The sequence below is a fragment of the Tachysurus fulvidraco genome, chromosome 19 (assembly GCF_022655615.1).
Source record: "Tachysurus fulvidraco isolate hzauxx_2018 chromosome 19, HZAU_PFXX_2.0, whole genome shotgun sequence".
Classification (NCBI taxonomy): Eukaryota; Metazoa; Chordata; class Actinopteri; order Siluriformes; family Bagridae; genus Tachysurus; species Tachysurus fulvidraco.
Genome location: NC_062536.1, coordinates 22,656,374 through 22,677,653, shown reverse-complemented (window position 1 = coordinate 22,677,653; position 21,280 = coordinate 22,656,374). Strand labels below are relative to the sequence as shown.

At 39.0% G+C, this 21,280-nt stretch overlaps 1 protein-coding gene and 1 pseudogene across 2 annotated transcripts in view; both read right to left on the bottom strand.

Annotated features, from left to right (window-relative positions):
- Positions 1-890: 890 nt before the first annotated feature.
- The window catches only part of LOC113650183, a 410,150-nt pseudogene continuing 389,760 nt past the window's right edge, over positions 891-21,280 (bottom strand).
- The window catches only part of si:dkey-97m3.1 (fatty acyl-CoA reductase 1), a 29,909-nt gene continuing 25,256 nt past the window's right edge, over positions 16,628-21,280 (bottom strand). For both annotated transcript variants that reach the window (XM_047803971.1, XM_047803973.1), the window contains 3 exons: positions 21,133-21,262; positions 18,810-18,937; positions 16,628-16,791 (listed from right to left, as the gene is read on the bottom strand). In XM_047803971.1, coding sequence (XP_047659927.1) covers positions 16,629-16,791; positions 18,810-18,937; positions 21,133-21,262 — 421 coding nt within the window. In that variant the 3' untranslated portion in view covers position 16,628. The remainder of the gene's footprint in view (positions 16,792-18,809; positions 18,938-21,132; positions 21,263-21,280) is intronic.

Here is a 21,280-nt window from a genome sequence, read left to right as displayed (position 1 = left end):
ATTATAAACACTGAGAGTGGGATTATAAATCATTATAAACACAGAGAGTGGGATTATAAATCATTATAAACACTGAGAGTGGGATTATAAATCATTATAAACACAGAGAGTGGGATTATAAATCATTATAAACACTGAGAGTGGGATTATAAATCATTATAAACACAGAGTGGGATTATAAATCATTATAAACACTGAGAGTGGGATTATAAATCATTATAAACACTGAGAGTGGGATTATAAATCATTATAAACACTGAGAGTGGGATTATAAATCATTATAAACACTGAGAGTTGGATTATAAATCATTATAAACACTGAGAGTTGGATTATAAATCATTATAAACACAGAGTGGGATTATAAATCATTATAAACACTGAGAGTTGGATTATAAATCATTATAAACACTGAGAGTTGGATTATAAATCATTATAAACACAGAGTGGGATTATAAATCATTATAAACACAGAGTGGGATTATAAATCATTATAAACACAGAGCGGGGGTCATGACGCAGGGTAAGGAAGCGGACCCAAACGCAGGATAGCAAAACAAACAGGGTTTAATAACAAAGGGAACACGAAACAGGACACGGACTGAAGACAGGACAGGACAACAGTAGCTGCTCACCGGTACTGTGGAGGAACCACATGGAGTCTGGAGATACATGGGAGCGCTGTAGATAAAACCACTTGGAGACCATGGAGTTAAGGTTTAGTTACCTGTGATCAGTTGATGACTTTAACGATACAGACTTCAGGTAATAACTAGAATAAATCTTCTGCTTACACAAGTGCACTTTCTGTAATGATTTATAATCACTCTCTCTGGTGTTTCTAATGAATGTACACATGATATTAATGTATAGCTGCTTTGTGACACTGTTCTTTGATAAAATTATTTTTATTGCTCCAAATACAATTAAATTAAAAGTACATAACGTTTATATTCATTATTGTTTTCTCAATTTTATTGACACTTACAATGTGGAATAAAGCTGCAAACCTTTTTCTCTTAGGCAACAAGCAAACTCATAGCTTAATGACATAAATCATATAAAACAAACGTGTGCATGAAACATTAATGTTTTTCTGATTTTTGTGTCATTTTTCCAAAACGATGTTATAGATATAAACAATGTGTAAATATGATGTCTGTAAATATGTGGTTGTAACTCTCACATCTCTCACATAGCTTGCACTGTATGTCTGAGCATGTTTGTGATGACTGAATTATTTTATAGAGTTTTTCACACTTTCACTTTTCCGAGGTTTGACTTGTGCATAAAGACTTTCAGCTCCATCTGACTGTCCGAACTGCTCTGTGTCGCTTTCTTTCGCTTCACTTTCTGTAATTCTTTTCTCATTTTTTTGTTTGGAGCCGTGACGGACAATAGCGTACTCAGCAGTGAGAGAGGAAGTGCCTTTGATTTCACTTCCTGCACTGTTTGGAAACATAACAGTGGAGTAATGAAGTGACTCTGATGAAACCTGTTTATTTGCATAAACAGACTCTCCACCTTCATCCTGCTTAACGGTCTGTGGAGTTAAAATTAAAATTTTAAATGAAGCTCTCATCCAAATATGTTTCTTCAAATCTCAAATCTGGAAATGAAATTTCACACTAACCCTGTTGTCTAAAATGAGCCCGGCTCGGTCTCCTGGTCCAGACGGGGAAGGTTTCACTCTCCTGAAAGAAATTGTGTTGATTCGTATTACAGTAAATCTTTATTGTGTTTAAAAAAAAGTAAAAAGAATAGTTAAGTTAATTAGCTTACAGTCTCCAGAGTAAAATAAACCTTTTTACAGTGAACACACCTTAAACACAGGAATATACCACACAGTATCATCATTACTGAAGCTCCAACAGCAGCACCAATCAGCACAGAGGAAACATCTACAACTGAACACAATTATTAATAAACAAATAAATATTAATGAATTGTTCAACAGGATATTGTTAGGATTTTGTAAAATAAGGAAATGTTTGGTAAAAGATATCGGCATGAATGATTCTGTGATGAACTCAAAGCTCCTCTGATCCACCACTGAATACAACAGAGGGCTTAATGTTTAATTTCATCTCTTTATGCCAGTGGTGTTTATGTTCGTTTTATTTAAGTATCGATGTGAATTAATTAAATAGTATTTCAGCATCAGTGAGAGTCAATGGAACAGAACATTAGTTTGAGAAGAAGGTGTGAAGGTTTAAAGGAGAGATGTTTTGGTGTCTGTAACCTTTATTAGAGTGATGAGGAACTTTCTTCATATAGAAGAGCCGTGTGTCGGTGCCCAGGTTATTGGAGCCGACACACTGCAGAGTGAGCATGTCTGTAAATGACTGATGAATGGAGATGGAGCTTCTTAAGGTTGTGTTGTTCACAGACTCTTCCCTGATGGTTGAAGATGTTTGACCAGAGAGACTCCACTGCAGTGTAGGAGATGGATTTCCACAAACCTCACAGGAACACACGATCAAATCCTGAGTGATGTTACAGCTGGAGGATGGAGAGACCTGAGGAGCATCTGAGAGAGAGAGAGAGAGAGAGAGAGAGAGAGAGAGAGAGAGAGAGAGAGAGAGAGAGAGAGAGACTTTAGAATTCCAATGATAATCAGCATTTGGTTCTTCCAGGTTTCTTAGAGAACCTTCTAGCCTCTTTCTGGCACTGCAGGTAAAATCCCAGACAAACTCAGTAAAGTTCTTCTGAAACATCTTTCATTATTTAATACGAACAAAACTAACCAGAACTCTAATCATATAAAAAATAACACTTCTGAATGTTGTAACAGAAACACCTTCACCCTCAAACATGAAGATATGAACTCCTGATGATGTCACAGCCATCTGTGGAGTCAGGACAATAAAAATGATCCATATTCCCTGGGTGGGAGGGGCAGAGTCGCTCTCCCTGTCAATCACTTGACATTAGCCAATCATGGCTGTCTGTGAGCTGATGCATGCAGAATAGGACAGATTAGTGCTTTCCTCAGTTGTGATGCTCCATCAGCAGCAGTTTAAAGAGATGTTGAGATTAGCTTCATGTGTCTCAGAGAAAGCACAAGCTTACCAAACACTCCATGGATGAATACACACAAGACTACATCAATTTTCTACAGGTCTCCCCTTTTTCTAGAGCAGACTCAGCTCTTACAGTATGTGCCTGGATCCTCATCACCGAGAGCAACTGAGAGCATCATGCTGTACACTAAGGCTCATACAGTGACCCGTCTGATGTGAATGGAAGACTGTGTAATTGATTACATGGGACCTGAATGTCCTGACACTGAGCCCATGATACTCAGTAAATACTCAGTTAATGGCTCAATGTAAACTTTCTTAAAAGGTTTCTTAAAAACGACGAACTCCATAAATATGAGAAGTAGATACTCACACTGAACATCCAGGAACACAGATGTGTTGTGATCTCCGTGCTGGTTTTGAGCTCTACAGTAATATAAACCACTGTGTGTAGAATCAGTCGTGTTGATGGTGAGATGGTCTCCGGTTCCTATCTGCTCTCCGTTCTGTCTGTACCAGGTGTAGTTCAGCACTGCTGGGTTTGCATCACTGCTACAACTCAGAGACACTGAACTGCCCAAAAGTACTGAATCAGATGGAGACACTGATACTGATGTGTTTCTAGGACCATCTGAAGGAGGAACAGGAAGCTGTGAGATAGAGCTGTGATGGAATATTTAAATATAACCTGATCATTGTGTGTGAACTGTTTCCAATATTTGACCTAATGTTTTTTTGTGTTTTTTAAAATATATATGATTTTTTTTTTAACTTGTACTATAGGAACTTTCAGAGCTACAGCAGCGGTACAAATATAAATGTTGGTATTAGTTGCAAATTAAGTTATATAATAATTGTTGATTATTATTTACATTTGCTGCTGTGACCAGACAACGGCACTGCATTAAAATAGGAACGTAGCTACTAATCTTTATTTTGTTAACATTCGGAAATGTTTCCTATAGTCTCAGATTAGTTACTTAACATAAAGACCAGAACCAGGCCAGAGTTCTACAGCGCTGTGGCTAAGACCACAGGATACGGCTGAAAGAAAACTATTTGAGTTTCTTATGATTATTAAATGTGGAGCCCGTGATAATATGAGCCGTGTGACGTAGCATTAACAAAGCAGCATTGTACTCACACTGAACATCCAGGAACACAGATGTGTTGTGATCTCCGTGCTGGTTTTGAGCTCTACAGTAATATAAACCACTGTGTGTAGAATCAGTCGTGTTGATGGTGAGATGGTCTCCGGTTCCTATCTGCTCTCCGTTCTCTCTGTACCAGGTGTAGTTCAGCACTGCTGGGTTTGCATCACTGCTACAACTCAGAAACACTGAACTGCCCAAAAGTACTGAATCAGATGGAGACACTGATACTGATGTGTCTCTAGGACCATCTGAAGGAGGAAGAACAGGATTTAGGAGACTCCATAAATCATTAAAGGTCTACTGAATGTGACTTGATTAAGATTAAACCCTTACACAGAACATGTAGAGTACGAGAGCTCTGTACTGATTTGTTATGGTTCTGGAGCTGGTAGGTGGCAGTGCAGGTGAAATCGAGTCCATGATGCAGGAGAGTAACGTTGAAGTTCAGCTTTGAGGAGCTGAAGCTGGTGTTGTGGTTCTGCTCCTGTCTTCTCTCCTCAGGCAGGAAGCTCCATGTAATAATAGGGGGTTTGAAGGGACATGGAGATCGAGCAGAGCAAATGAGACTCAGTGAAGTTCCCTCTACCACCTCATTGTGGTCCTCCACCTCCCCCTGATCCTCCTTATACAGTGTTATTGAGGGTCTGATTGGAGATTCTGAGATAAACACACACTATCACATTAGAGATGAGTTTGAAATGTGTTCCAGTGCATCATTAGTGTAATTACAGTGTACACACACACACACACACACACACACACACACACACACCCACTCAAACATACACACACACACACTCAAACACACACACACACACACACACACACACACACACACACACACACACACACACACACACACACACACACACACACACTGCTGCAGTACTCACCTTGAACTCTTACTGATACTGATGTTGTATAAGTGTTTTTTAGACGTCCCAAAGCCTCTAATCTAAAGTAATATGTTCCTCTGTCACTCTGTCTGATGTTGTAGAAGATGGTGGTGCAGTTCTTCATGAGGAGATCTCCAATAATTTCACCTTCAATCTTGTTCTCTGTAGTTACTTTAGAGTTAAAGACTTTGTTACTGACAGCATCAGTGCCATATTTTAACCAGATTCCTGTAGGATCTCCCTGGAGGTCTACGTTATATCGCTCTTCAATCTGAAAACTGCAGGGTATGAGAACACAGAGTCCTCTCAGGGCTTCTACACTCTCTGGTAGACTGATGGAGAATTCTCTACACAAAACAGCTGCAAACACACAATAACACACACACAATAACACACACAATTCAATTCATTTTTGTATCCAAGTACCTTTCGGATATGAATTTAAATTTAAAATCATTACTACAGTAATACATTCAGAGACAAACTTATTATTTAATACTTTAGCAAACTTAATGTAGTGTTTCTGTAAACTTAGTAATCAACTCAAAGAAAGCACATGGACACTCAGTACAGGTCTTTCTTATTAACTCACACCTTTTCTAATGTTCAACATCAGAACAACCTACAATGCCATCTACTGGACACATCATTACACCCCCCCCACCCCCCCACCCCTTTGTATAAAAAAAAACAAAAACAACAACATACCAATACTTTATATAAACTGAAATTATTTTTTCTGTCTTTATTCTAATGTAACTTGTTTTGCCTTTAACAATTGAGTCCCCTGTCACCTTCCCAGCACACTTGGAGAAACAGCTGCATTCCAGCGTCTCCCATCACTGAGAAGGTAAGTACTTGCTTCTGCTTGAAAACCTTGGACGATTTTTTCACCCGCACTTTATTTCCTGGTCGAAAAGAAGGAATTCTTGCAGTTCTTTGGCATTTGCGTAAGCCTTAAATTTCTCTTGCTTGGCTTTAACATACACCCTAATGACAGAATCTTATAAGGTTTTTGCAGGAAGGATGTGCAGCTTGTGCACATTTGACGAGTTTTGTTGGTAGTTGCCCTTTAGGTATGTAGTAATACAGCTACTTCCTGTTTCCATGGCTTGTGCAACTGCAGACACAAATGCAGTTCTTGAGGACTCTTGAGGTACTGTCGAAATGTTCGATGCCATTTGCTTGAGCATGATACACACTAAGGATCTGCATGATCCCATTGTCCTTTATGAAATCCTGGAATGTTGATGAGCAAAATTGACTGCCATTGTCAGTCACAATGTATTCAGGGTTGAGTTCACACTGTGGTTAGAAATGGTGATATAGTATCAGTGGTGACGGCCACCTCAGGCCATTTAGTAGTCCAGTAGCATAATGGCATAACGACAGGCATGTGAAGAGGTCTTGAATGGTCCCACAACATCAACAGCTATCTTTTGGAAAGGTTCTTGTGGCAGGTCCACCAGCTACATCGGAGCCAGTTGTGTATGTGCTGACTTATCATTCTGTTGACAGGCAGTACATGACTTTATGAGGTCGCTGGCTATTGCATCCATGTGCAGACACCAATACAGCTCACATAGCCATTGTTTTGTACGCACTATGTTTTGGTGTCCTTCATGTGCAAGGTGTGTGAATGTCATGCAAAGAACCAGAACATGAGAATCACATACTGTAGAATGAGTGTAGCTTCTGTTAAAAGTCCCTGTTGTATGTGGTAGTAAGGACATCTTTTTGTTTCTTTTGCCATCATGGTGAGCAAGTTCAGGGCAAAAGAGGTATGGGGCCACTACCATGCCTATTTCAGCAAGTCATGCAGGTTCAGCATTCTGCATGCATTTGGGACAAAGTTTTTAACATTTGGAGATCAGTGTCTATGGACTTTTTCTCATCATCTGAGGACAACAACCTCCTAATCAATACACAATGATAAGACTGCATATGACTGTAGAAAGGACATTATTCATAACAACACTCTCCGGGGTAACATCATCTTGGTAACAAAGCTGACAATCTAGCAACACATAAGCCAGTGTGATTCATGCTTTTTGTAGCAAGCCGTGTTGATAAAACTTGATGGTCTGGTCTGAAGGTAAATCTTCTCTCCCAGAGGTATGTTCTCCAGCACTCCACAATGAAAACACATGCCAGTGCTTACTTTACCATTTCCCTGTTTCAGTGAGTACTCAAGAAGCAAATGCAGTAACTTGTTCTGTGTCATCTGGATGAATCGGGCAGGAACAGTCACCATCCTTGTCATTAATATGTAGTATTTCTGTAAACTTAGCAAACAACTCAAGGAAAGCACGCAGACACTCGATACAGGTTTTTCATCTCAACTCACACCTTTACTCTTCTTCTTCTCTTTTCTTTTGCACAACATCAGAACAATCTAAAATACCATCTACTGGACACACCAGTTAACTAGGTAAAGACCTGCAGCATGCACACCATCAATATGTAATAGCAATGACTTTTTTCACTGACAGTTACACAATTCGATAACTATCCATGTAGATAACAATATAACCACAAAAGATTTGGGATTATTGTTTTATTCCCCTTTAAACTATTTTTACCATTTAAAAAAAATTTAGGCTGTGTGAAATCTTTTGAGCTAGCGGTTATCAGACCTTTGATTAAAAACCTGACCATTGACCATGTTAATTTACTTGATAGGCTAGAACATGTTATTGGGGTTAATTGGACAGCTCTCAGGATCAGGCCGTGTTTGAAAGAGTGACCACTCTAAACAAACTAAGGTAATGTTCGGTGCTCCACAAGGTTCTGTTTTAGGCCCATTGCTTTTCTCCCTATATTTGCTACCCCTTTGGCACAATTATTCATAAACATAGTATTAACATCGACTGTTACACTGATGACACACAGCTGTATGTTTCAGCTCAGTCAGATGTGAGACACCAGCTTAATAAGATTGAAGATTGTGTGAAAGACATTAGACAGTGGTCGCTTACTAACTTCCTCCTGTTTAACTCTGACACACAGAAGTTCTTGTACCAGGACCACAGACAGTCAGAGGTAAGCTTTCTGATTACAGAGTGACTGAGAACAGAAGGTGAAATCTGAGAGTTTTCTAGGGAGATTTCATGATCCTGACATGTTTTGATGGGATTAAGTTTTAGCTTATGAACTGTCATCCATCATGACATGTCTTTCATGACATGCTGAGATCTGAGCAAAAACACAAGTGACTAATGGAGGGAAGCGATATTCTGAGAGAACAAAGGGATAAACGTTTGGGACCATTACACAGAGTTTCTGCAAATGACCTGCTCTCTTCCTGTGGTTCTCCATTTCAGTGTAAAATGCACAATAAATAAAACACTTTATACCTATGTGTCTATGTGAAGAGTAGAAAACCTAATAGACATAATGCCTCTCCAGACAAGAACTGCTATAATCTGCTGCAACTAGCACAGTGTCAACGACATCTATTGTAATAAGCATCATATTTAAAAATATATTAAAAGTATTTTCAGGATAATTTTTAAAAGTTATTATGTCGCTTTGAAGAAGTCAACATTCTGTTTTCCTATTTATAAAAATATATAAAATTTAATGTGGCCCAGGGCTTTCGAGCCACATGCACCAAATACAGATATGTTGTAGACCCTGGTCTGAAGTTTGTTGCTCTGACTTTTCTAAGCGATCCGAATACCGGTACTTCCGGTACCGGGTCTCAAATTGGCCATTTTTCATTTAGACTCCCATTATAAACTTTGGAGGTTTATAACTCAGCAAGCTTTCGAACTCTCTACACCAAACTCGGCCAGCTCCTTTAGCGTGATACTCTGAACAAAGTTTTAAATTGGTGTACCGACTGGCCTTTCGGTTGTCCCGCAGCCCCACCCCCAAATATGCAAAATACAAATATTTTTACAACATGGACATGTGACATATCAAAACACTCAGAACAATGAGGGGAACTTCCTCACGTCTATTCTGATGACATCATGTGACGTCAAGTGATGTCATGTGAAAATAAAAAATTTTGCACAACACAGGCATGTGATACATCAAAAAACTTGACCTCAGGAGTATTCGGATGACGTCACAATTTGACAAAATCAAATTACATAAATCAACAATGAATTCTAGATGTATAGTCAAATTATTTCTACACAAATATAACACACACACAAAAAAAGCCATGCACAAACCTTGAAACAGACAACAAATGATGATGACTTTCTTTGGTGCGTTCATCTCTCTGTTCAGGAAAGGAAGAAAATATACAGAAATAAATTTAATTAATTAAGGTTTAAATACTATTTTTGTGTTCAACAAAGTACAGAGTAAACCAGATCTGATTTAGTACCAATGTTCCAAAACAATTCAATTTAATGTAATACTGTTCTTTAATACCAAGTCCCTGGTGGTGCAGCTCAGGATCTCATGCCCTCATTGCCGCAGCTCAGGTTCAATTCCCGGACAGGGCCCAAACCCAGCCACTGAAGAGTTAACTCTCAGTTTTTAATCAGAATCAGTTGCCTAACTGGATGTTACAATACAATTCCACTCATTATATGGTTAATATTTTCATACATTTTATATCTAATTGTGCAGTTTTCATAAATGTGAAGAACATAATATTAATCTTTTTTAGCTATAGTCTAAAATCACAACTCAAATCTGGCAACGGGCCAATAATACTGTATCTAGCCTTACCTTACACTAGCCTAGATGCACCTCACAGTCTGGTTAAACACTACATGAGTGTGTACTGCACAAGCTGCCTTAAAATGACCTCTGTTTAATGTTCTAGATCAGTTGAAGCTAGCTGTGTGGTAATCTTATTGTGAAAAAAAGGAATTTACCCTTCTGTAAATGACTTCCCTGTTTTTGATATAAGATTTCTACACTGCTATACATGACTGATATACGACTTTCTTTTTTTTTTTTGTCATTGAAAATAATTTTGTTTCATGTTAAACATCTTTAGCGCAGAGCAGCTCATATCTCCCTCTCCCCTTTCTGCATGTATAGTGATATCTATTGTGTTTATGATGTTCTCACCTGAGGCTATTTGTTTGTAGAAGTTGTTAAGGACCAAAAAACAACACAATAAATAATCAAATTGTGAATTAATGAAAGTTGTTTAGTCATTTTTACATCATTGTATTTATAATCAGTTATACATCAAACCCAGAATATAGAATGATGATACGTCACTAGAACGTTCAGTAATATGAACCCTATGACTATATCACTAAAGATCAGAAAGGTTTGCTGGACACTGAAGATCCCAGTGAGTGTTAACATCAGAGAAAGATCATTGAAGAAAAGCAGAAAAATGGTAAAAAATGGATGGATTATTATCGGAGACCCAGCAGAGATCTGCATCTGGCCTTAAGACCGGCAAGCTTTTTAAACGAACACACAAATAACACACACCGCCTTAGTCTCTTTATTTTAAGTTGACTATAAAATTTGTTTATTAAAGTTCTATCAGGATTATTTCCGTTTTTCATAAAAATCAGAAGACATTTTATTGGCCACACTTTTAGAACCCACAATGAAACTGGACACAGTGCTAAACTGGGGCCCTGCTTTCATTCTTGTGATATTGAAATGTGTTGTACACAATCTATTAAAACATACATGTAACACACAACATGTAACACACAACATGTAACAAACAACATGTAACACAACATATAACACACAACATATAACACAACATATAACACAACATATAACACACAACATGTAACACACAGCATGTAACACACAACATATAACACACAACATATAACACACAACATATAACACACAACATGTAACACAACATATAACACACAACATATAACACACAACATATAACACACAGCATGTAACACACAGCATGTAACACACAACATATAACACACAACATATAACACACAGCATGTAACACACAGCATGTAACACACAACATGTAACACAGCATGTAACACACAACATATAACACACAGCATGTAACACACAGCATGTAACACACAACATGTAACACACAACATGTAACACACAACATGTAACACACAACATATAACACACAACATGTAACACACAACATATAACACACAACATGTAACACAACATATAACACACAACATATAACACAACATATAACACAACATATAACACACAACATGTAACACACAGCATGTAACACACAACATATAACACACAGCATGTAACACACAGCATGTAACACACAACATGTAACACACAACATATAACACACAGCATGTAACACACAGCATGTAACACACAACATGTAACACAGCATGTAACACACAACATATAACACACAGCATGTAACACACAGCATGTAACACACAACATGTAACACACAACATGTAACACACAACATGTAACACACAACATATAACACACAACATGTAACACACAACATATAACACACAACATGTAACACAACATATAACACACAACATATAACACACAACATGTAACACAGCATGTAACACACAACATATAACACACAGCATATAACACACAACATGTAACACACAACATGTAACACACAGCATATAACACACAACATATAACACACAACATGTAACACACAGCATATAACACACAACATATAACACACAGCATGTAACACAACATGTAACACACAACATGTAACACAACATGTAACACAACATGTAACACACAACATGTAACACACAACATGTAACACAACATGTAACACATGGCATATAATATACAATAAACATAATTAAACAGGAAATAAAATGGTGAAAGACAGAGAGAGGAACTCTTACCTGCTTGTGTTTGAATCTCAAAGTGAATGTCCTCACTTTTACACAACCTTCAAATACATCTCTCTCTCTCTCTCTCTCTCTCTCTCTCTCTCTCTCTCTCTCTCTCCCTCTCTCTATTAAGATTATGATTAGGGTTAGGTTAGGGTTAATATTAGGGTTAATATTAGGGTTAAGATTAGGGTTAACATTAGGGTTAGGTTCAGGTTAGGTTTAGGGACCTTGAAGGTCCCTTTCTTTGTCATTATAGGAGCTGGTGCAGTAATGTGTAATTATCAGTGCACCAGTAGGAACTGTATCAGTTCATCAAACCACAGAAGGATTATCAGGTCTCTTTCCTCATGTGCTCAGGTCAGGCTTTAAAATTTTATTATGCATCATATCACCTTTACAGTAAATGTCCTTGTCTCATGCAGCACAACCACACCATGAATATGTGACTTATTTGGGGAAGCTACTGAAATATTTCATTAAAAGAAGCTAACCAGTTTTACGTCTTCTTTTTGATTGCGTTCTGAAAACTGTTGAAAATTTTTGGGCGGGAGTAGAAAGATCGGATCGATATCCGATTCGCCGAGACGCGTTTATGTGGCCTGATGTAAATGGGACACACGAAGTGACCGGGTGTAAAAAGGCCCTAAAACTCACGCTCAGCTCTCATCACTGTGACACACTGCTGCATTCTCAGGACAGATCATCATCCAGTCTGTGAGCTCACACAGATCATCACTTCACTTCTCCACTCATAAAAGGTCTCTACCATTAAAATCTTTCTATTCAGACAGGGTTTTTTGTGGATGTGTGGATCGTCAGTCGGAAGCCAACATGTCAGCATTATTTATTTTTTTAGGGACCGCACACATTTGTAGTGTTTCTTTAATTCTTTCAGATTGTCATATTTGCCTCAACCTTTCTCAATAGTGATGAATTAAAATAACAATGAAATTGAAAACTTTTATACGAATTTCTCTAAATGTTTTGTGAATTTAAAGAAATGCAAAACCAGAAACGAAGGTTTTTCCTTTCCTTTTCTTAACTCCAAGTAATCTTTATCTTCAGTTCCAATAAATGATCCAATAATTTATGTTCGAATAAAATAGTTTTTCATCAAAATAAATAAATATATATATATATAAAAAAAGGAGAATAAATAATAATCTCAGATTTCTGATTGCACACTTTTATTTTAAGACATCAAGGTGTTTGTGGTGTAGAAAAATGAAGTGTTAGGATGTATTATTTATAGAAAAGTGTGAGAAACATGAAATAAAGAATAAAGCAGAATAAATACAATTTCTCACTTCATTGGATTTGTATTAAACTTGTCATTAAAACATGTGACATGACAGAGGAAGACAAGCTCTGTTCTGTAATATGGCATCTGTGTAAATATCCTCGTTCAGTTACGAACAGTACATGAAACACTCGTGAAAAGTAAACACACACTTTGTTCTTATTAAAAATGTAAAAATGCATTGTGTTTGGCATCAACAGAGGGCAGTCTGTGCGTCAGTAAACATTACAATCAGCTCAAACAATACTGCAGCTTTCTGTCCACATTACTGCAGTAAGATAGAAAGGGACGACAGCCGAGAACTGACAGGCTAACACACCGCGGGTGTAACACACAGGCTAACACACCGCGGGTGTAACACACAGGCTAACACACCGCGGGTGTAACACACAGGCTAACACACCGCGGGTGTAACACACAGGCTAACACCGTGGGTGTAACACACCACAGGTGTAACACACAGGCTAACACACCACGGGTCTAACACACCGGCTAACACACCGCGGGTGTAACACACAGGCTAACACTCCGCGGGTGTAACACACAGGCTTACACACCACAGGTGTAACACACAGGCTTACACACAGGCTAACACACCGGCTAACACACCGCGGGTGTAACACACAGGCTAACACACCGTGGGTGTAACACACAGGCTAACACACCATGAGTCACTGTATTCCTGGTCAAAATTAAACATTTGTGTTGTTTGTAATTAATGAAAACTTCAGATCAGGTCAGTGTTTGCTAGTTTGAGGGATACAATCATGAGAATTCTTAATTAAACAATGTAAAAGATGAACTAGCAAATAGTTATCACTTTGTTTAGCAAGCTAATCATATTTCTGTAAAATGTGTATTTGGGAAAATTAGCTTTAAGCTAAGGGCTAGGGACAGACCTATTTTACAGTACCTCTATAAAATGGTAGCTAAGCTAGCAAGATGCAAGATAACTATAAGTATTAAGTAGTACAAGTAACATAATAATGAAACTAGGAAGTGCTGGAAAAATAATCTCAAAGTTAAAATGTGAATTTAGCCAACATGCTAAATAAAACCGCTCAGTGCAAATTAGCAAACCGAAGGTATAAGTGGTGTTTCTGGTAAATCATAAAGAAAAACTGTAGATATGATGGAATGCTAAGCTGCTATTACAGAATGACACATGTCCCCTTTAGCATTTAGTGCTAATACCGCAGAAGTGCCAGTACATGCCAGTATTTACTGAGGATTATTGATTCCTGCTATAAAACCTGCTTTAACACATTACAAACTGCACTAAGTCAGAAATAAAGAAGTTTTCATTCATCAGTTATCAAAAATGTAAAAAAAAGTTTACTTTCATAAAACACCTCATTAATCATGATCAAGGTCAGAGTCATGAAGAGACCACAATCATTATCATTATGGGTGTGTGGGGAGTGGGAGTGTGGTGAGTGGGTGTGTGGGTGAGTGGGTGTGTGGGTGAGTGGGTGTATGGGAGAGTGGGTGTGTGGGTGAGTGGGTGTGTGGTGAGTGGGAGAGTGGGGGAGTGGGTGTATGGGAGAGTGGGTGTGTGGGTGAGTGGGTGTGTGGTGAGTGGGAGAGTGGGGGAGTGGGTGTATGGGGGAGTGGGTGTATGGGAGAGTGGGTGAGTGGGTGTGTGGGTGAGTGGGAGAGTGGGGGAGTGGGTGTATGGGAGAGTGGGTGTATGGGAGAGTGGGTGTGTGGGTGAGTGGGTGTGTGGTGAGTGGGAGTGTGGTGAGTGGGTGTGTGGTGAGTGGGTGAGTGGGTGTGTGGTGAGTGGGGGAGTGGGTGTGTGGGGGAATGGGTGTGTGGGAGAGTGGGTGTGGACTGAATGTTCATTAGTGTTAGATAACTGATGAGATAAAAACACATCTCTGTAGTGAACACAGACTTTTAGACCTGACTGCACACACACACACACACACACACACACACACACACACACACACACACACACACACACACACACACACACGTGCACACACACGCACCAGAGCGTTCTTAACTGATTTTGATAAGTCACAATCTTCTATCAACACTGTCAAAATTAAAATCTTTAAAAAAAAAACACACACAAAATAAACAAGGCTGCATTTGAGGGCAATTACTAATAACAACAAATCGTAATAATAATAATAATAATAATAATAATAATAATAATAATAATAATAATAATTCTATCATTAATTAAACAGAAATCAATGACATTTATGCAGATATATATGTACTGTATATATATATCTTTAAAGAACACTTTATAAAAGGAGAAAAAGCTGTAAAAATGGTAGTAGGTGCTGATGGTGAGATCCCACCCCAGTGACTCCACCCAGGACAGCTGGGGTAAATAGCCTGGAGAAACTGTTAGCAGACTGCTTGCTGATTTAAGTGAGACAGGAAGAGGCTGAATTACAGGAGGTTAATTACAGGAGCTGGACCTAGGCATGAGCAGTAGATTGTTGTGGTTTTTTTGGTAAGAATACTCCAGTTTCTAGGTACCAGTGGTGTCAGGATCAGGTGACAAAGGGTCAATAGATGCAGAGGGTCAAAGTTTAGGTGTGGTATTGAAGAAAAATGAGGGATAAGCTGGGAATAATGCAGACAAACTGGGGACGAGTAGAAACAGGTTTGATTTATGTATTTTCAAGTCCAACCAAGGCACACTGACACAGACAGGGGGCAGAATGTGGTATGCTAACACAGGGAGGGACTAAAGTGGAACAGACAGAGGGTAGACTGAGTTTTACCTGAGTAGACTAGGGCAGATAAGGTTAATATATTTAAAGATTGGGCCCGAAACCTAGACTTTTAATTTTGGTACAAAGTGGGGTCTTTATAAAGATTCTGTGTAGACCAAGTTACGGTTAATCAAATTTTGGGCAAACTTTAATGCACTTGGTTAGACTTGGGGCAGACACGGGGATACACATGACACTCATTGCAGGCAGAAAACGGTCTAGTGCAGATGCCAGGGAGCAGAACAGGGTACACTACAGTGGACTGGGTGCAGACAGTTCTAAGTATCAGGGTACACTCCAGTGGGCTTTGATTAGACCAGGGTACATTCAAGTGGAGTCCAGGGTCCAGGGTGCATGCCAGTGGACTAGTTGCAATGCAGGCTACTCCTGAGTGAAAAAGGGGCAGGCCAGGGTACAATCAAGGGGACTGGGGCAGACCATGGAACGCTCAAATGGATTACGGCCTTACTGGATAATGCTCCAGTAAATTAGTTTGCAAAAAGTTTATGCACATGATCACAGACACAGTATGACCTATAGTGGAGTACATTTAGACAGTCTGGAGATTGTGGGAAAGAACAGGGTTCGCTGGAAGAGACTGGGCCAGTTGGTGAGCGTGCTCGAGGCTCTAGTTGGTGAGGGTGCTCGTGGCTCTAGTTGGTGAGGGTGCTCGAGGCTCTAGTTGGTGAAGGTCCTCGAGGCTCTAGTTGGTGAAGGTCCTCGAGGCTCTATTTGGTGAGGGTGCTCGAGGCTCTGAAGTAGGAAAGGAACTTAAAACACAAACTGACGACAAAGTACCAGATGTTTCTGGCCATCTGAGAACGAGCGATAAACACACGCCAAATAAAGACCAGTAGGACGGTGTTAAATGTGTAACGGATATTCCTCAGTCTGAAAGAAAAACAAGAGAAAAACAGTGAAAAACGTATCCTTCTTCTACTTTGGTATTTTCCCCGTTAGGGGTCACACAGTGAATCATCAGTTTCCACCTAACTCTATCCTCATCATCCTCGACTCTCGCACCATTTACCTTCATGTCCTTATTTAACACACCCATATATCTCCTCTTTGTCCTTCCTCTTGCCCTCTTACCTGCAGCTCCATCTCCAACATCCTTCTACCAATATAACCATCTCCCTCCTCAAACCATCTCAATGTAGTCTCTCTGTCCTTGTCCCCAAAACAGCCAACCTCAGCTGTCCCTCTGATGTGCTCATTCCTAATTCAGTCAGGACCACTTCATAAATGAAGGTTAGGGAGCATACAGTTAGTGTTGGCGGGATGGTTCTGTTCTGGGAGAATTTTCCCACGTGCCTGTCCATGCGCATGCATGGACGAGGTGGGGAGGCAGCAGCTGGGGAATGAATAGACCCCCAGAACAAAACCATATGCCAGAGGGGACCCCCCATCATAACTGATGCGTGGCGCCGTGGACCACAAAACGCGACCGGGGTGTATTGGCCAAGCGGGCGGCATGCGATGCGCGAGGCTGGGTCAGAGCTAGGCGTTGGTCGTGGGAAGAGGGAGGACTAGGTGCCCCGCAGCGTGATAGACTATAGGAGTTAGGGTCCACTAGCTAGTGGAGACGTGGAGGATGCGTCGCCCTGGGCTGACTTTGCAGCATAATCGCGACAAGCTTTTTGCTAAAACGCATATGCCCATACCGCGCGATATGACAACGCATGTTGCATACCCACTAAGCTATAGTGGAGACGGCAAGAGAAGCATCACCCAGGGCGAGCGCAGCGTGTGGCTGTTGCCGCCGAAAGTTTTGTTTATTTATTTCGTAATCCCATGAATAGCAGCTTAGCACCGGAGGATCCCTGGCCAAGCACACGCGTCAAACGGCTTTTTTAAATTTTTTATTTTTCTTTATTAACCGCCGCTATGGGGGGACGGTGGGGATAGCTTTTCCAGGGCTTGGATCCTGGCATTGAGATTGGAGAGGGAGAGATGGATGTTGTGGAGGGCTGTCAGCACGGGATCTTTTGAGATCGGTGGGGCTAGGTCAGCACGAACAGTCCTTTTCTTGGGAACTGACGTTTTTTTTGCGCACAGGCAGTGCTTTCTTTTTGCGGTGGCCTTCTTGGGGCCGGAGGTAGGGGTAGGTAGGGTCGGAGGTATTTCTGATATATTTTCCAAGAAATACTGGAACAGTTGGCCATGGTCGAGACCGAGCGATGCCTGGATATTATGGCTAAACAGGGTCGCAAGGATTCTATCGACGGGCCACTCCGCGATCGGTGGAGGCGATATGCATGCCAGGCGAGGGCTTCTGCGAACTGATGGGCCATGAGGATTTTCCGTAGGGCCCGGGTCTTCTTCGGAGCTCGGATCCGACAAAGTTAGGAGAAATAGCGCGCTGATAGTAGCAGAAATGCATACGAAAGCAAGCAGCGTTGCAAGGTTGGATCGCAGCAGCGATGCGTAGGTTCGCTCGAAGGTAAGGATTTAAAGGAGGGAAATTACGGAAGTCGTGCCGGATTGGTGCGCCTTGTGGACAGCTGATTAGTAGCTGATGCAGCTTACTGCGTGGCCTGCCTGAACTAACGCGATGCTTGATTACTGTCCATCCTCATCACTCCTAAAGAGAACCTCAACATCCCCATCTCTGCTACCTCCATCTCTGCCTCATGTCTTTCCTCACTGCTACAGTCTCTAACCCATACAGCAGAGCTGCTCTCACTACTGTCTTCTACACCTTTCCTTCCATTCTTCTTCTTTCCAGAGCAGACCTCCACCTTTCTAGGTTTTCCTCCACCTGCTCTCTACTCTCATTACAGATCACAACGTCATCCACAAACATCATTGTCCATGGAGACAGTGTAGGATGCAGAAAGTTTATTATTTAAGTATAATAAAATGAAAGCTACTTTAGACTGAATGTATAGTGTTTATGTGTTCTGTACTTGCGCAGATGTTGTCTGGCCGCAGGAATATCGGCCATGTCCTCATTCAGTACGTACTTCTTGGTGCCGATACAGTAATTCTCAATGTACTCGGGCCAATTTAACTGACGCACATCAAAGTTAAACATCTAAGAAAGAGACAAAAATAGTTTCTAATCTCTTTGATACAAAATATTACATCAAAAAATAAATCAGTAATAACAGCATGTAAATAACAGCGTGTAAGCAACAGTGTGTAAATAACAGTGTGTAAGTAACAGTGTGTAAATAACAGTGTGTAAATAACAGTGTGTAAATAACAGTGTGTAAATAACAGTGTGTAAATAACAGTGTGTAAATAACAGTGTGTAAATAACAGTGTGTAAATATAACTGTGTAAATATAACTGTGTAAATAACAGTGTGTAAATAACAGTGTGTAAATAACAGTGTGTAAATAACAGTGTGTAAGTAACAGTGTGTAAATAACAGTGTGTAAATAACAGCGTGTAAATAACAGTGTGTAAATAACAGTGTGTAAATAACAGTGTGTAAATAACAGTGTGTAAGTAACAGTGTGTAAATAACAGTGTGTAAATAACAGTGTGTAAATAACTGTGTAAATATAACTGTGTAAATAACAGTGTGTAAATAACAGCGTGTAAGTAACAGTGTGTAAATAACAGTGTGTAAGTAACAGTGTGTAAATATAACTGTGTAAATAACAGCGTGTAAGTAACAGTGTGTAAGTAACAGTGTGTAAGTAACAGTGTGTAAATATAACTGTGTAAATAACAGTGTGTAAATAACAGCGTGTAAGTAACAGTGTGTAAATAACAGTGTGTAAATATAACTGTGTAAATAACAGTGTGTAAATAACAGTGTGTAAATAACAGTGTGTAAATAACAGTGTGTAAATATAACTGTGTAAATAACAGTGTGTAAATAACAGTGTGTAAATAACATTGTGTAAGTAACAGTGTGTAAATATAACTGTGTAAATATAACTGTGTAAATAACAGTGTGTAAATAACAGCGTGTAAGTAACAGTGTGTAAATAACAGTGTGTAAGTAACAGTGTGTAAATATAACTGTGTAAATAACAGTGTGTAAATAACAGTGTGTAAATAACATTGTGTAAGTAACAGTGTGTAAATATAACTGTGTAAATATAACTGTGTAAATAACAGTGTGTAAATAACAGCGTGTAAGTAACAGTGTGTAAATAACAGTGTGTAAGTAACAGTGTGTAAATATAACTGTGTAAATAACAGTGTGTAAATAACAGTGTGTAAATAACAGTGTGTAAATATAACTGTGTAAATAACAGTGTGTAAATAACAGTGTGTAAATAACATTGTGTAAATAACAGTGTGTAAATATAACTGTGTAAATAACAGCGTGTAAGTAACAGTGTGTAAATAACATTGTGTAAATAACATTGTGTAAATAACAGTGTGTAAATATAACTGTGTAAATAACAGTGTGTAAATAACAGTGTGTAAATAACAGTGTGTAAATAACAGTGTGTAAATAACATTGTGTAAATAACAGTGTGTAAATAACAGTGTGTAAATAACAGTGTGTAAATAACATTGTGTAAGTAACAGTGTGTAAGTAACAGTGTGTAAATATAACTGTGTAAATAACAGCGTGTAAGTAACAGTGTGTAAATAACAGTGTGTAAATAACAGTGTGTAAATAACAGTGTGTAAATATAACTGTGTAAATAACAGTGTGTAAATAACAGTGTGTAAATATAACTGTGTAAATATAACTGTGTAAATAACAGTGTGTAAATAACAGTGTGTAAATAACATTGTGTAAGTAACAGTGTGTAAGTAACAGTGTGTAAATAACAGTGTGTAAATAACAGTGTGTAAATAACAGTGTGTAAGTAACAGTGTGTAAATAACAGTGTGTAAATAACATTGTGTAAGTAACAGTGTGTAAGTAACAGTGTGTAAATAACAGTGTGTAAATAACAGCGTGTAAATAACAGTGTGTAAATAACAGTGTGTAAATAACAGCGTGTAAATAACAGTGTGTAAATATAACTGTGTAAATAACAGCGTGTAAGTAACAGTGTGTAAATAACAGTGTGTAAATAACAGTGTGTAAATAACAGTGTGTAAATAACAGTGTGTAAATAACAGTGTGTAAATATAACTGTGTAAATAACAGTGTGTAAATAACAGTGTGTAAATATAACTGTGTAAATAACAGTGTGTAAATAACAGTGTGTAAATATAACTGTGTAAATATAACTGTGTAAATAACAGTGAGTAAATAACAGTGTGTAAATAACAGTGTGTAAGTAACAGTGTGTAAATAACAGTGTGTACCTTGCGGTCCTCAGGGCTCAGCTGGTTCATCAGCATGTTCATGTTGTCAGAATTCCACTCCCAGTCCTGACTACTGAAATACTCCAACAGTCCGATGGCTTTATGTAGCCTGTTAAAGATCCGCATCATTCTGCACACATGATAACTA